The following is a 15,981-nucleotide window of genomic DNA, read 5'->3' as shown; positions in this document are numbered from 1 at the left end:
TGCCTCTACTAACAACAGTGCAATCATTCAGGTTCTATTCTTAAAACTGAAACAGTGAGATTTCACTCCCTTTGGAAGAATGCCCAATTCCTGCTTATGTACACTGATGGCTTGGCACAGCTCAGGTTGATACCTCTTACATGAAGGTGCCTCCATGAAGTAAAGTTAGAAACAGGCAAGCTGGTCCTTGAACACAAAAGCCTCTCAACAGTCATTTGTCCCTTTCAGCATGCTAAAGAGGACTGAGAGAAAGTATCAAAGAAAGCATTCACTAGTGAAGAGCATGGAACACTTGCCAGTCTGTACTATTTAAACAAAAGAGACCAAACATAAAATGTGAGGAGTAAAGCTCTGACTTGCAACAGGGAGAGTCTCTTCTCAAGCTCTCTAAAATACCCAGTGATTTGGTTGCAAAACATTTCAATTTTCATTAGAAGTCAGTACTGCGATGAAACCTTACTGTGTACTATATAATCTCCATATGTAGCTAACATCTGCTGTAGGATCACACAAAGAACGTGTCACAGGTCAGAAATTGCACTGCCTGCATCCTGAGGCAAGCAAAGGAAAAAGAAATGTGAGAAAGAAAAAAAGTCCCCCAGTTTTCCTTCTCTCAGCATATTGACAGAAATTAATTTCTATAGGAAGGGAATTGCACTGTTTGCAAAGCAATCCTCTAGGATTTATTGATCTTTAAGAAAAATCTCATTAAGCAGAATAAGGAAAATTTACAACAGGTATGGGAAAACAAAACAATCTCTTGGGATCTTCACCAGGCCGAAACAGGATTAGCTTTGTAGTTTCTGTAATCTTCCTCACAGAAGAATGCTAATTCAGTCTCATTTGCTAGAACAAATAAAAAATAAATATTTAGCACAGCAGCAAATGAATCATCCAGCAACCAGCTATTTAGAACCTTAGAAAACAACTAAAAAAATTGAATTTTTAGTCAAAGACAATTATAAATCACCACACATTTCACCCCCCCTTATTTTTGCTAGAAAGATTCTAGTATTAAAGATGTCATTTAACGATGCTGCAAACCAAATAAAAAAGCAAACAAAGAAAGAAAAAAAAAACAAAACACAAAAAAACCCCAAGAACCTGAATATATAGAAGTAAACATGTACACAAGCCTCCTCAAGATTTGTTTAACACAGCCTTCACAGACTTGTCTGTATAAGCATTCAACAAATTAAGTGACTGCATTTCTAACACCTTCAAATTCTAGAAAAATAATGAAGCATGATTTTATCTTTCTTTTGTGCATTATTCTGTTTGGAAAGGGAGAAGAAAACTATTTTTTCTATTAAATTAGCCTGTAGGTATAATAATTTAATACTTAGAGGACCAGTAGAATATTTTACAGATCACTTTACATTCTCCCTCATGACACATCAAAATATGTGTCTGAAGAAGTTAATTTTTTGCCCTGATGATGATTAATTCATGAGGCTTCAACAATATGCAAAGTGAAAGACACAAATTGGCTTCTCCGGCAATACCTTCAAATACCTCTAATTATTCACAGGGGATATGGTAGAGCTAAAGGACCCACAAAGGTTCAGAGCAGTCACAATTCTTTCAACCCAGTAGGTCAAGGACTTCCTCTTCTAAAACAATAAGTCAGCAACATTACTAATTCAGAACAGAGACAAATATGATGGAAAGCCTTCACAATTATTAAACATGGAATTCTTTAAGGTGCTGAGCCAATAAGTTCCACATTTGTTTTTTAAATTAAACCTGAAGTTAATGAAGTCTGCCTGTCTTGTAAAAAAAGGAAAAAGAGAGCAGAAGGGGGTTCAGAATCTCAACTAGAAAACAGACAAGACTGTTTGCAATGAATACTGAACACTTGATTAACATACACCCTGCTTTAAAAAAAAAAAAAAAAAAAAATCAGGCAAGCATTAACTTTGCTGGCTAGATAATAACTGTAATAATAATCACTACCACAGAGGCTTTCCCAAGGATACTTATCTAATGTCCTCATAATTTACAACTCTCTAGCCCAACCCTGTAAAGTGCCAAGGGCAATCAACTACAGCTTAGAAAAAAAATGTTCTGTGTCTGAGAATTTCCCAGGTTTTCTAACAGCAATTCTCTGCTTTAGGAAATCTTGTCCAGACTAGATATTGGAAAAATGTAATATGTCAAGAGGAGATTTCAAATTTTCTTACTGTTTTAAATGAAACCATACAAAATGAGGACTAGAGTAATATCTGCTATCAGTCTTCATTTCCTTGGTTCCACTCTTTTCCACTTCTTGTTGAAGAAAAGTACAATCTTCAAGATTTTACTATAAAGAACCCAATCCTAACTTAGCTAATTTTTTTGTCAAGATACACTGGAAAATATCAAAATTCAAAATGGCAAAATGGCACACTGCATTTTACAAAACGAGTGTTTTTCTTTTGTATTACAAATACCCAGTATATACTAATGATTAACTGCTGGTAGTTATTCTGAAAACAGCTTTACATTGTTTTCTGCCCTGAATAAACCACCACTTTCTTTGTACAGAGACACAGAACAAGCTGGTCTACTCTGATTTCCTTTCACTATAACATTTACTCTGATGTTTTGACACCTTTTTGAAGATCACATCCAACTGTTTCACTGCTGTAGCTACAAACCTAGCTTCAAAAGGTGGATATATAGACAAATATTTATCAATACCTTTTTGAAAGAAGGCAGCTGTGGACAATGTAATTTCTAATTCAACATTTAGTACTGTCATCAGTCTCTCTCTTGAACTGCATTGCCTCTTATGCCTTTGGTAGATAAAAATCATGTTTAAATGAATTTTCTGCTAACTAAATTACAAATCTGTAAGACTTGAATGCCAGTAATCTTCCTTCCTGAGGAAACTTTTTTATTTTTCCCTCCAGATAAAAAGACCTAGTTTAGTACTACCAGAGAATAACTATCATTCATATCATAGGAACACCCAAAGACTTTAGCAAAGGTATATTTAGGCCAGTTGCAGTGCTGCCCAGAGTAAAACATCAGAGAGACATCCCAAGTCACTTAAAATCAGAAAGTAAATGGGAGAAAACAAAAGAGCCAAGAAACCTATCAGTAAGAAATCCCATTCACTAGCTGGGGAACAATCAGAGGGCATTGGGAGCAGGACGGAGGTCTCTCTGTGAAACCCCTGCACTTAAAGCACAGGCACTTATGTGTTCCAGCTAGGCAAATCAGATTCAAATGAGTGAATGTCCATATAGAGGTGGAATGGAACTACATCCCTTAAGTACCCTACTGCCACAAAGTCATTCAGCCACATTTATTAGAAGCCCAAAGGACATCCAGGGACCATCAATTTTATCATGACAGACATGTCTTTACATTATTACCAAAAGACATGCCCTATATGTAGTCTCCTGTCAAACTGTGAGAAATCAGGTCAAGCTTCAAGTCTTTGCTATGTTCAGCACATTCTCTAAATGATATTGCTTGAGTTTTCCTGAGCAATCTGGCTATCAGGCACTGTATGCTGCACATTAAACAAATCTAATCTTATTTCATTATTCCATGCTGGTTCCACTACTTACATTTCTAACCAAAACATCAGTTTAAATGTTACTGATAAGACTAAGCAGACATGGTACTAATAGCCTATCTGTCAATCATTTAAAATTACTCTCAGCAGAATTACAAGCATACCCTCTAAAAATCACAATTTGCATTCTGAACGTTTGGAGTGCAGATACCTGCTGCCCTCAGTCCAATGATCTGAATGTACGTTATCCCCCTTCTTCCCTGAATAATTATCAAGTAGTGTAAAGAGCATCAGGAATAGCATTTACTTTTCAGCAGGCTATCCAAACATAATCAGCCAGTTATCAATTTGATGACAACCACAATGAACAGCACCTTCAGTCAATACAAATGCACTCCTACCTATTCCAGCTGCTTTCAGCGTACTGTCTTCTTTCAAAATCAGTTTGTCATCATCTTCCAAACTCACTACAAGTTCACCAGTCTACAAATCAGAGAACCAGAATACAAAGGTAAGAATAAGAATTTGCTGACTGTCTCTGCCCGGTCTTGTTTGACACTGCAGAGATCTCCCTGCATTAAAGCATGTAAAAAGGGAAGAACACAGCTAATAATCATACCTTAGACTTGTGTGCTTGATGAATAATCTTCATTGTATCTGAAAGAAAATAAAATAAGGCTTAATAGGCAGGAAATACTGAAAGTCGTACTTGGGGGAAAAGAGACAAACAAAAGGATGAGGTTTGAAATCTTTTATTACTAACAATTTTGTGTATTAAACCTAAAAGAAAACATCTTAATTTCCCAGTGCTGCAGCCACAGTCTTAAACAAGTCGATCCAACATTAAGGTACCACATCCTATTGGGTTTCTTTCTGCTGAGTGAATTGCAGCTAACTAATGACCATCCCAATTGCCAGTCAAAACACACCAATTTAAGTGCCAGTTAGAGTGTTTTAATCTAACAGGTTTTACACATGCAACTGGGGCAGGACAAACAACACTTATTAACTACTACAGTTAATTTGATAAACAGCAAGCAATTAAGACGCAGTAACCTGACCTCTTCAGACCTTTCCTTGAAATTTTCCTCCTCATGAAGAAAGCACCCATGGTAAAAATTTTGTTAAACAAGTCCATTTTCCATGAACATGTACAGCCTCTCCTCTTCTTAATGCTATACCCTCTTCAATAATATTTACCTCTGATATGTTTGTGAAGTGTGGCACTTTAAGAAATTATGCTATACAAAAAAAAAAAAAGAAATATTGCTTTCTTCTGGCAGTGTGGGCAGGGCTTTGTTAACAGAAGGGAAAAACAGAGGAAAATAATGTGGTCACTAAAGCAACCAGCTGAGTGCAAAAATCCAGAGGAAATGGAAGTCAGAAGATGTCCATGTAGTACTAAACAAAAAAACCCAAGCAAACAAAAACAACTCCAAACAGACAGACTCCAAAGTGTCTGTTTGAACAAATTCAGAGTAACACATCAACCCCTTCCCAGCAATGAAGCACAAACCTATTCTGCTTGCCTGCTCATTATCTGTTCTAGTTTGTTAGCTGTTTCTAGTTTCTGTTCATTAACTGAACACTATGTGTTGAAATACTCTGGTAAGAAAAGGATTTAAGAAAGTTAAATATAGGCTAAAACAAATTTCAAACTATCAAGAACAAGTATTCAGATGTTCAGAACAACAGAGATCACATTCCCATTCAGAAGTTCGCTTCCATACCACTTGGGCCCATTTTTAGTATTCTATTTAAAACATTAGACAAGGTAAAGATGACTCTGTATTCCCACTGCAGAGGTCACTGAGAAGGCAGGCTTAGCATAGAATCATAGAATAATTAGGGTTGGAAAGGACCTTAAGATCATCAAGTTCCAACGCCCCTGCCATGGGCAGGGACACCTCACACTAAGCCAAGTCACCCAAGGCTTTGTCCAATCTGGCATAACAACTGCAGTATTAGAAGCAAGACATATTAAATCGCAGTTACAAGGATTCATGTTGCATAGAAGCACTGCAAAAAGACCAAGCAATGACAGAAACAAAATACTGCAATCATGAAGCCTTTCTACCACAGCAAATACAATCCAGCCTTTGCCTGTTAGTTTTAAGCTTCTTCACTTACTTAGTCACATTCCCTTTTCTCTAATCTTTGCCTAGTCACTCTGAACTATTTTCTCAATTTTACCTGTTCACAAATGCAGCAGTTTACCATGTTTTCATCTGAGCTACTAAATGACTTCTGTAACTCTGTTACAGAGATGAAGCCGCAGTCTCTTCTTATCCTAGCTAAAGCCGTATGTCCTCTAAATAGCCTTTCGATTTCATCCCCATTTAGTTCTATTCAGTCATATTCCCAAATTTTTATCATTCCTTTTCTTGTAATAGATCTTCCATGACAACTGATTAAGAAATAGCTTTCAAAATCTGATTCTGTGAACTACCTATCATATTGATCCACATTCACAGAAGGAACAAAAAAAAAATTGAGAAGCAGCCTATGAGACAAGTTGGCACCCAGGCTGCCACCATCAGTGAAAAGATGGCAATGACAGGGTAGGAAGATGAGAAGATTGACTGAGAAGAGTTTGACCAAGGACAGCCCTGAGGAGAAGGACTTGGGGGTGTTGGCTGATGAGAAAATGAACATGAGCCGGCTTCAGTGTGCACTCACAGCCCAGAAAGCCAACCGTATCCTGGGCTGCATCAAAAGGAGCGTGACCAGCAGGTCACAGGAGGTGATCCTGCCCCTCTACTCTGCTCTCGTGAGACCTCACTTGGAGTATTGTGTGCAGTTCTGGTGTTCTCAACATAAAAAGGACATGGAACTGTTGGAACAAGTCCAGAGGAGGGCCATGAGGATGATCAGGGGACTGAAGCACCTCCCGTATGAAGATAGGCTGAGAAAGTTGGGGCTGTTCAGCCTGGAGAAGAGAAGGCTGCGTGGAGACCTCATAGCAGCCTTCCAGTATCTGAAGGGGGCCTATAAGGATGCTGGAGAGGGACTCCTCACTAGGGACTGTAGTGATAGGACAAGGGGTAACGGGTTCAAACTTAAACAGGGGAAGTTTAGATTGGATATAAGGAAGAAATTCTTTACTGTGAGGGTGGTGAGGCACTGGAAGGGGTTGCCCAGGGAAGTTGTGAATGCTCCATCCCTGGCGGTGTTCAAGGCCAGGTTGGACAGAGCCTTGGGTGGCATGGTTTAGTGTGAAGTGTCCCTGCCCACGGCAGGGGGTTGGAACTAGATGATCTTAAGGTCCTTTCCAACCCTAACTATTCTATGATTCTGTGTTTCCATGACAAGAACGATGTGTGTAAAGAAGAGAAATATAAGTCATAAGCTTTGAGATGTTAGAGCACCAAATGAAGAGGAAAAATACAATGGTATTACACATGAAGCTGAGATAACAAAATGGTGCTGGATTCTGGAGAGAAGGAAGCTGAAACAGGTAAAGTGAGACACAGCCAGGTCCAACTGAGATTTCTGCCACTGCTAAAGCAGAAAGAAAAATCTGACTCTCGCTAGCACTATTCATGCAGAAGTCTCACTGCCCTTTCATCATCAAAATACAAGATAGACAGTAGACAACAAAAGAGATGGCAAAGACATGAACCTGGATGATGTACAGACTGAAGGGAAGGTGAGGAACTTGGCTGTGATTTTTCCTGTGTGTAAATCTCCACACAGCTAGCACTGTCGCAGTAAAAGTAGGCCTGCACTAACTGGTGTAACAGGTTTTAAAGTTCTGCAGTGTTTTTCACACACATTAGTCCTACACACGCAATCAGGTGCTAAGCCACAACATATGCCTTGGAAAAATTAAACAGATGCTCTAAGTGATGAAAGACCTAGCAGCAGGGTGAGGCAACACCAGGAGTACAACTGATAGGTGCAGTTCGAGATAGGACCCCCTCATTTAGCCAAAGCCACAGATACTAGAGGGAGGAAGGGCACCTCCAAGTTCAAACTTACAGTTACCTAGATTTATATTTTAAGAACTTAATATATTAAAAATAATAGTAACATTGAAATCCTTGCCACTGATATATTATGAATCTTAATTTCTAACTCTTTATCTGCCTACATTTTGCACTGTTTCATCATCAGCAAGAACACAGAATGAAATGCTTGGCTTTTCTTGATTTTGCCTTTTTTTTTTTTTTTTTTTTTCTTTTAAAGGCAAATAGAGTCTATTACCATTCACATGTATTAAGGAGGTTCCTCATTCAATTCTTTGAATCACTGTAGAGGAATGAGTTTGTCAACTCCAAGAACATGGGAGATGGAGGATCACCTGCAGCAAAACTCCAAGGGAACTTTTAGAATTGCCAAGTTTAGGAAAAGATAAGCTACTGACATCTGAATTAACAAATTCCCAGAAAGGAAGTAATTTAATCTATTTTGAAAGTATATTCTGTCCCAAACAGATGAATTGCTTATGTTCATGCCAATCTTCACAGACAGCAAATATACACATAGCTTTACATTAAAGGATAATGTCAGCCTAAATTTCACACCAAGCTATTTCATTCCATCAGCTTGTATTTAAAAAATTTCATATCTACCCTGAGCACAGTTCCCCTGCTTCTCCTAAATTATGTAAACTATTTAAGTATACAAGTCCTAAGCATTTTCTATTTACTGCCTTCAGTTCCTGCTTCACTATCCTTTCTGATTTCACAATTAGTAAATAGAGACTGAAATATGTAAGCACATAAAGAACTACAATTTCAAAGCATCCAAGATCACAAGTTGCTTGCTAGAGTAAAAATCAGAGTTAAAAGGCATTTGTCCATGTAATTTAAAAGTAATACCAATACCCATTGGTATCAACTAGCAAATAATATATAACATGTAGCCTAATGAAAAGATTAATACAGAACTTCAAAATAATGGTGAAGTTTTCTAGACATGATCCCAGCGGCATAACCCCAGCTACAAGGGCTGGACAGAGTTGCAAACGTAGGCAGGCACTACCATTGACATGAGTATTCTACAGCAGTTATCTTTTAAATTCTATAAAAACTGGTATAAAATGTTATATCTGCATTTTACAGAAATTGAAACAAAGGGGGAGAGAAACAACACCTACCATACTTGTAATTTTTAAAAGGAGGAGGAAGACCTGTTCTTGAAGACACATCTGTTAAAATAAAAGCACAAAGTTAATACAAAGTTGTCTTTTTTATTTCCAACATCTTATTTTCCATTACTGTGCAATGTATGCATCCTGGACATCTTTTTCATCAAAATAAATCTGCAGTACACAAGACTTGTTTGAGAATCAAATACTAAAACACAACTTTTGGCTCAGATTCTATAGTAACTCCATATCTGATTAACTTCACTTAAGCATGAAGTCCCTCTAAACAAAACAACCTATGAGGACAGTGAGTCGATGCACTTAAGACATCATCACAGGAGTCTGATCCTTCAGAAATCTGCCAGGAACATCCTGTTAATGGTTTGCACAGCATCTCTCTCTACCTTATACAAACAGCTGACAACTGTCATTCATAACTGAATTGTTCAGTAAACAGAGCCATTTGAAACAGCTAGGAAAAGAAAGCCAAACTGTAGAAAATTAACTCTCTAGCCACATGCAGGACACAGCCCATAAGCAACTGCGAGAATAAATGATGAGTAAATCTGCACCACAAAGCCCAAGATAGAAACAGAAATTTAGAGGCAAACATGCACAGTGAGACTTCACAGTGTCAAAAACAATTTTTCAAGATCCTCTCTTCTCACAAACAGCAAACAGACTTGCATTCCCACATTTCACGTATTGGTGTACTTCCTATGGATCAAAGACTCTCTAAATTCTATTAATTTACTCCGGATAATTTATGAATAACTGCTTGACAGCATTACTCAAGGAACCTGAGGCACTGAGCCAAATGCAGCAATGCCCTCCTCTCTTTTTGACTAAGCATGGGGATTTGGGCAGTAAGAGCAGTCTATCCAAATTTAGGCATGGCACACTGACCACGGAAGCTCTTATTAACTCCAGACTTCTCATCCAAGGGAAGAGAGCACACAAACCTGGCATCTCTACCAAGGCTGCAGAATTCCCATTCATTTGCTCCCCTCCACTTTCTTGTGCAGAGACAGCAACACATGGGACTGAAACGAATGAGTAAGGCAACTGCCCCTTACCCTTCCGCACAAAAGTAATGAACTGCTTTACTGTCTGATCCAAGTTAACTCCATGATACACCACAGGTCTGAAATTCCGGTGTTCAAAAGAACGAACAAGACGAACTGTGATGGTTGAGGTTTCTGCTGACATGAGAATTAATTCTGAATAACCTAGAAAACATTAAAGAGAGGGATTATTGCCCTCCCTCTGTGTATGACCACAGCTAGAAAACAAGGTGCAGGTGGGCCTCATGCAAAGATTAAAACATGGCAAGAAATTCAATAGCTTTATGCCTTTCAGGACATCACTTCTACTATTTCTACAGAAGCAGTAACAGGCTCTCAAAACAAACAGGGTTACCTAGGATATTATTGATACTGCATACCAAATAGTCCCATATTTGTACCTATGCTGTGTAATATAACACCAGACTTCCAATTAAACACACAAAAACCTTACAAGTTAAATGCAAGTATGTAGTTTGGGGTTTAAGTGACTGAAGACTGCTGGGCAAGTAATGTACTAACATGAACAGAACCAAAACCTTTTTAATATACTTATGTTGTAGAGAACATAATACCCTGAAAAATGCCTAAGCTCTTACACAATGCTCATTTTAATTTCCCTACAGGGAGTGGAAAAGCCTCCCCCATGTACACATCCAAATTATTCCCATATACTACTACATAATTAAGGGATTTCATTTAATTTATAATAATAGTTCTCTAGAATGGCTCTACAGGGCTTATACTACTTCAACAGAGAGCAGAATCTGTAACAGATTATCAACCTTATATCAACCCTTATCAACCCAAACCCCTCTTCAAACAAACCAATGTGTGGCTCCATTCGGCTCTCTCTCTCTACAGGAAAACAAGCTGTTTCTCATCTCTCCAATCTTTTCTATTTTTGGTGCTTGGTATCCCTTAACAACATCACTTTCTGGTCACAAGCTGAACTGTCGGGGCTGCTGCAGCAACCAGCAAGGACTGCAGACTTAAGTGCTGCAAAATCAGCCAAGGGTACAGCAAAACCTCTGCATCTCTTATCCCTTAGCAGCCAGTTCAGTCACCATTTCCAGTCCTGCAAGGGATTCTCTTACCTATTGATCCCTCTATGGTCTTTTTGTGTGTGTCTTTCTCTCTCCACCCCACCCTTGTTGCTGCGAGGGGAGATTAGGTATCCAAGTACCTTCCAGTCTCTGTTGTACTTATCCTAGCTGTATCCTGACAAAACAAACTGGCAATACTTTCTTTAAATACTTTCTGCACTGTGAGGACACAGACCTTCCACATCACAGGGAAACTTGCTTTTACATCCCCTTGGTTAACAATTCCCCAAGGTCCAACTCCATCTTCATTGTAAATAAACGGTGATAAATAAACAAAAGACACTAATAAAGAGAAGTATGGTTTGTACCTGAAAATAACTGGATTAATATTAAACACCAAAGACGGGTATTTTCTTGATGCTATTCTACAAGGGCTTGAGATGTATCAGCGCAAAGGGGACAGCATTCAATTCACTTTCTCCTGAACAGCATGCAAGATCGTTGCAAAAATACAGATTTGGGAACACAGACAACTGGAAATCGCCGATTTTCACATTTACTGTACAGACCCCACAGACGGATCCTATTTAGGGCTGCGACGAGGCACTACCCCGCGCCTCCTCAAGGCGGACCCTCCTTGGGACACCGACGGCCGACACCTCTTGTGAAGAGACACCTCCTCCGGCCTGCCCAGCTCCTGCCCACCGTTAGCGGCACCAGGACCGCGGCGGAACACCGCCCACCCCAGCACATCTACTCAAGGCCAAGCACCGCGCCTCCGGCCCTCACAGCAACCTATCCCGCCCGAAACGCCCATCAGCGTCCCACAGTCTTACTACCGACTCCCCGCCAGCACTTCCGGGTCTCTTTCCTCACCCCGCTTCATACAGCCCCACCAATCACATCCTTAGACCGCCACCCACCGCGCAGAGGAATTGGCTGCTAGGCACCCTGTCCCCGCCCCCTCCAGCGCCGCGGAACCGCAGCAGATTTCCCCCCCAGCCCACCCTTTAAGCAGCACCCCGCCTCACCACCCATGCCACGCCGCCTCTGCATTGGCCCTTTGAATGCCTTCTCCCCGCCCCCGCCGAGCGCCGATTGGCTCCGTTCCTCCCGTGGCGCTGGGATTGGCCAGTGGGCGCTCTGGCGAGGGGTGAGGCAGCTGAGCAGGGGGGGTGGAACGCCTAGACGCTGGGGGGTCGGGAGTGCGCTGGGCTTGTCGCTATGTCTGAGGTGCGGTGCTGGGTCGGTGGGAAATGAGGGGCGGTGGTGGATGTCTCCTTTTCCCCTAAGTGTGGTGACAGCTGCTGCCTGCGGGTGCTCACCCCAGTCTCGCCCTGGGGCCTTTTCCCTCTCCAGGCTGCGTTTCAGAAGGCTGCCGAGGAGGTGAAGAAGCTCAAGTCCCAGCCGACAGACCAGGAGATGCTCGATGTCTACAGCCTCTATAAACAGGCTACGGTGGGCGACGTGAACACGGGTAGGTACCGGCTCGGTCCCCCACCGGGTGGGGGAGAGGCGGCTGCGGTCAGGGCTGAGCTGGAGGCACTCTGGGAGGCAAAACCTCTCCCCTATTGCGTGCCTCGCTTCGTGCAGTCCCACGGGTTAGCCAAAATGACTCCGCACCGACTTGGCATAGATTTATGTGCAGGCAGGCGTAAGCTGACCCGATAAGGGTTTGTGTAACTTGTGGATTTTAGATTAACTGAGCTGCGGTCTTCTAAATCGTACAGCAACAGTCTGAGAAAAGTTCTGTAATTAGTTTTGTATGAATATTAGGTTTGGGACTTTAGGAGCCCTCTATCATTAAGTACCTGCCTAGGTTAAGGAATGCTGCTTGAATGCAAACTTCTAGCAGTTAAACAGGCATAAACAGCAAACCAAACTATGTAAGTGCAGAACTGCAGTATAGGTTGGAGAGGGACAGTTTGCTTAAACTGGATTGGCTGCTAAAAATAGCATTGGAAAGCCAAAACAGAAGAACTGGGAAAAGTTTTTATAGTAGCTGCAATTAAATATCATATCTTGGAAAAACTGTAGCAGAAATATCCCTGCAGGTGCCTGTACAAAATTCCTCCTGCTACTTCTGTTACTACACTTCTGCCAGTGGCAGCTCAGCCTAGGAATAGTATTTAGAATGAAGTCTGTCTCTATTGACCTTGTGTAATGCTTGAGTGACTAGAATTAGAAAGGGGAAAAGGTCGTTTGTTTGGGGTGCTGGCCTCCTGACCCAGTTGCTGGTGAAATTTATTGTGTGTTGCTTGGATTAAAAGCTGGCAGTGACGTGTATAGGAAATGGTAAGTATGGGACCTTGCGGTCTCTTTCCCAAGATGGGCAGCATGGACCTTGGTTTTAAGACATGATCCTTTTGATGTGGCTGGACCTTGGCATTATTAATGTTTTTCAAGGTGAAATGGTGCTCTGGACCTGTTCATATACCAACATTTCTGTAAGTTGCTGCGTTCTTGTGAAGCAGTGGCTAACATGAATTGCTGGAAAATCAATCTGTATAAGAGTAAGCTAATAGGGTTCCTGTTGCAGAGAAGCAAAGCTGCCAACTAGCTCTGCAGGTCATATTGCCAAGGGTATTTTTGTGGCTAATGTCCAGTTCCATTTGTTAAGCCTAAGAATTGTCTTTAAGGAATCAGTCAGGAAGGGAAAACCCAGAAGGGGACTTTACATGAAGGTAGTTAAAGTTCAAAGCTGGTACCCCTAAATGACAGAACAAAATAAGACCTATATGTTAGAAACATACCATTAACTGGATGATAATGGATCCTAAGCTGTATGCTACTAGCTTTTGTTTTCGTTTCTCTGTGTAAGAGACCTTAGGGCATTTCTGCTTTACTGTGGAGCTGATATTCTTTAATTGGATAGCTGTCACACAACAGCAGTCTCTTCAGAAAGTAGAATAAAACCAAATCACACCATTGCTGCTGTCTTAAGGCAACTGGAGAATATCTCATTTGCCACCAATAGCATTACAACAGGCTCCCTTGAGGTGATCTCCTGACCACAGGTTAGTAAGTAATAGCTGCAAAGACCAATTGTTGTATTTTATCTCAGTTAAGAGCTAAATAGGCTTCAGGAAAGGAGTGTACTACACTACAGTAGTAGTGTAGTACCTACTAAGGTACCTAACCCAGACCACACAAACTAATTCTTATCTATTGCTTATCCTGTCTCTTTCAGACCGCCCTGGCATGCTGGACTTCAAAGGCAAAGCAAAGTGGGATGCCTGGAATGCATTAAAAGGTAAGTGTCTGCTTAAAAAATTAAAAATAAGTAAATAAAGTCACAGGCAAACTAATCAGAAAAGGTGTATGTGGTTCAGCAAGAAATAAAATAGCATTGCATTGTAAGACAAGAGTTCTGGAAGTTCAGAATGCTGTGGTAATAAACTCTTGACTACCTCTACGAGACAGGAGTAATCCTGAAAAATGTAGCCTGTGTGAAAGGGAATTAAGGTGCAAAATGCCTAGCTGGCCCAAGATGTTACACAAAGAACTGCCACAGCTGCAAAAACGCAAATCTGTTTTCCAAGTCCCCGCCTAGTACCCCAGAGACCAAGCTATCCACCCAGTTGTTTCTTTTAAAGCTTTCCTAACAGGAAAGGTTTGCAACCTCCTAAAAGGAGGTTGCAGGTGTGCTCTACTGTAAATGAGGAGCCAGACAAGTGTTCTTATCTATGAAAATGGGATTTTTCTGGTGTTTTAAGGACTACATCTAAATGCAGTCAAAGCTGGCTGAATAGCTGTCCTGTAATAATTGGGAATGGAGTTAATAAAACTAAACACTGTTACTGTCTGTACAAATAGAACTTTGCTTTGAAACACTGTTTCTTCATGACTGCTGAATACATTTGTTTAAAACTCTAATGCCAGATTTGCAGTGAAGTGACCTTCTTGGCTCCTTTGAACTCTGGTAGCATGTGTTTACATGCTATAGCAAGGAATTGCGACTTGCATGTAAAGGTATCTGACTGCTCCTGTCTTCTGTCCTTCAGGAATGTCCAAAGAAGATGCAATGAAAGCTTACATAGCAAAAGTGGAAGAGCTAAAGGGCAAATATGGCATCTGAGGACTGGATATAGCAGCAACTTTCACACCTGAAACATGCCTTATTTCTAATACTGTGGAAAAATGGTTTCTGAGAATAATGAATAATTTTAAATACCTAGTATATTGTAGTCGGTTACACTCATGCCTGTAGTTCAGGAGAAGTTGTGTACCCACCTAATGTACTGACGCGGTATAAATTCCTTCTGGGAACAAAATCTGGAACTCATTAAAGTGCATTTGGTACTTTAGCCGTTGTGATGATCATCCCTCAATTGCCATGTTGCAGCTGCCGAAGGCCCTTTGCAAGGCGCAAAGCCTCCCCAGTCGTTGTGCCACTAGAGGGGGCTCAGTAATCTGTTTCATGCAACGCACACGCATCCAAACCAATCCGGTGATGCTTGATCCTGCTTTGGCTCATTTTTTGCGTAGATGAGTGGTGACCCACAAAGCCTGGAGCACCACGAAGATTATCGTGAAAAGGCTAGGTCTAGTGCTGGGTGTACTAAAACAAGATGCTTGATACTGGTTGCCTGGGGCTTTCAGAGATTCACTCAACAATTGCCAAATAATCTTTCATAAGCACTTCTTAGAGGTATTATTTCCCAACAACGTTAGGCTTCTGCAGAGAAGGCAAACACTTTACAGCTGAACACAAAACTTTTGTAAAAGAAAAGGCTCTGCAGACAGCAGTGTGAATGCACTTGATACTTTGCTGCTGTAAATAGAGAGTACTGGTGTTGCCATATACTGAGACTACAGTGAAGAGTGGATCAGCTGTATATAGGCTGGCTTAACACTAGCAAGGCTGTTCAAACGGGAAGTCTTACATTTGCCATCAGCAAGTTTTACTACAAAGCCTGCAGCTGAGACCACCTCTAGTAGGCATTTACCTGTTTTGGTCTTCCTTGAAGGGTCTCTTGGAGCTGCTGATGCAGAAAAGGGAAACTTTGCTTTTAAAATGTGATGTTGAACTATTCCAGAATAGAGCTTATGAGAATCAAGTCCCAGACTTTCACAGGAATAAGGCATTCTAATTCCAGCTGTACTGGTTAGCCTCTGAACAAGTGAGGGCTTCAAATGAAGCGGTCTTCAGATAAGCACTTGACTTATAGAAATACATAGGGATGAAACCTATTGTTACATATCTGTTTAGATAAATACATAGTTCTATACTAGGTTACACAGGATTTGCTGCATGTAGTATCTAACTTG

The 15,981-nt window shown here is 40.8% G+C and overlaps 2 protein-coding genes across 3 annotated transcripts; one reads left to right on the top strand and one right to left on the bottom strand.

Annotated features, from left to right (window-relative positions):
- Nucleotides 1–407: 407 nt before the first annotated feature.
- LOC308222950 (UPF0538 protein C2orf76 homolog) lies at nucleotides 408–11,181 on the bottom strand (the record flags this gene model as incomplete). Of its 2 annotated transcripts, XM_080621498.1 has the most annotated exons (6): nucleotides 11,079–11,181; nucleotides 9,677–9,829; nucleotides 8,610–8,660; nucleotides 4,128–4,165; nucleotides 3,910–3,991; nucleotides 408–846 (listed from the first exon to the last, which is right to left on the bottom strand). In XM_080621498.1, the coding sequence occupies exons 2-6, from the start codon at nucleotides 9,807–9,809 to the stop codon at nucleotides 770–772; spliced, it is 381 nt and encodes a 126-aa protein (XP_080477624.1). In that variant the 5' UTR covers nucleotides 9,810–9,829; nucleotides 11,079–11,181. The 2 variants fall into 2 exon arrangements, with proteins under 2 accessions (XP_080477624.1, XP_080477623.1); XM_080621497.1 differs by lacking the exon at nucleotides 408–846 and having other exon boundaries at nucleotides 3,827–3,991.
- A 733-nt stretch (nucleotides 11,182–11,914) lies between these two features.
- DBI (diazepam binding inhibitor, acyl-CoA binding protein) lies at nucleotides 11,915–14,892 on the top strand. Its single transcript, XM_080621499.1, has 4 exons — nucleotides 11,915–11,943; nucleotides 12,070–12,187; nucleotides 13,901–13,963; nucleotides 14,715–14,892. The coding sequence occupies exons 1-4, from the start codon at nucleotides 11,935–11,937 to the stop codon at nucleotides 14,786–14,788; spliced, it is 264 nt and encodes an 87-aa protein (XP_080477625.1). The 5' UTR covers nucleotides 11,915–11,934; the 3' UTR covers nucleotides 14,789–14,892.
- Nucleotides 14,893–15,981: the final 1,089 nt, after the last annotated feature.

This window comes from Psittacula echo (assembly GCF_963264785.1).
Source record: "Psittacula echo genome assembly, chromosome: 6".
NCBI lineage: Eukaryota > Metazoa > Chordata > Aves > Psittaciformes > Psittacidae > Psittacula > Psittacula echo.
Note: the sequence above shows the minus strand (reverse complement) of the source record. Positions and strands in the feature narration are given on the sequence as shown.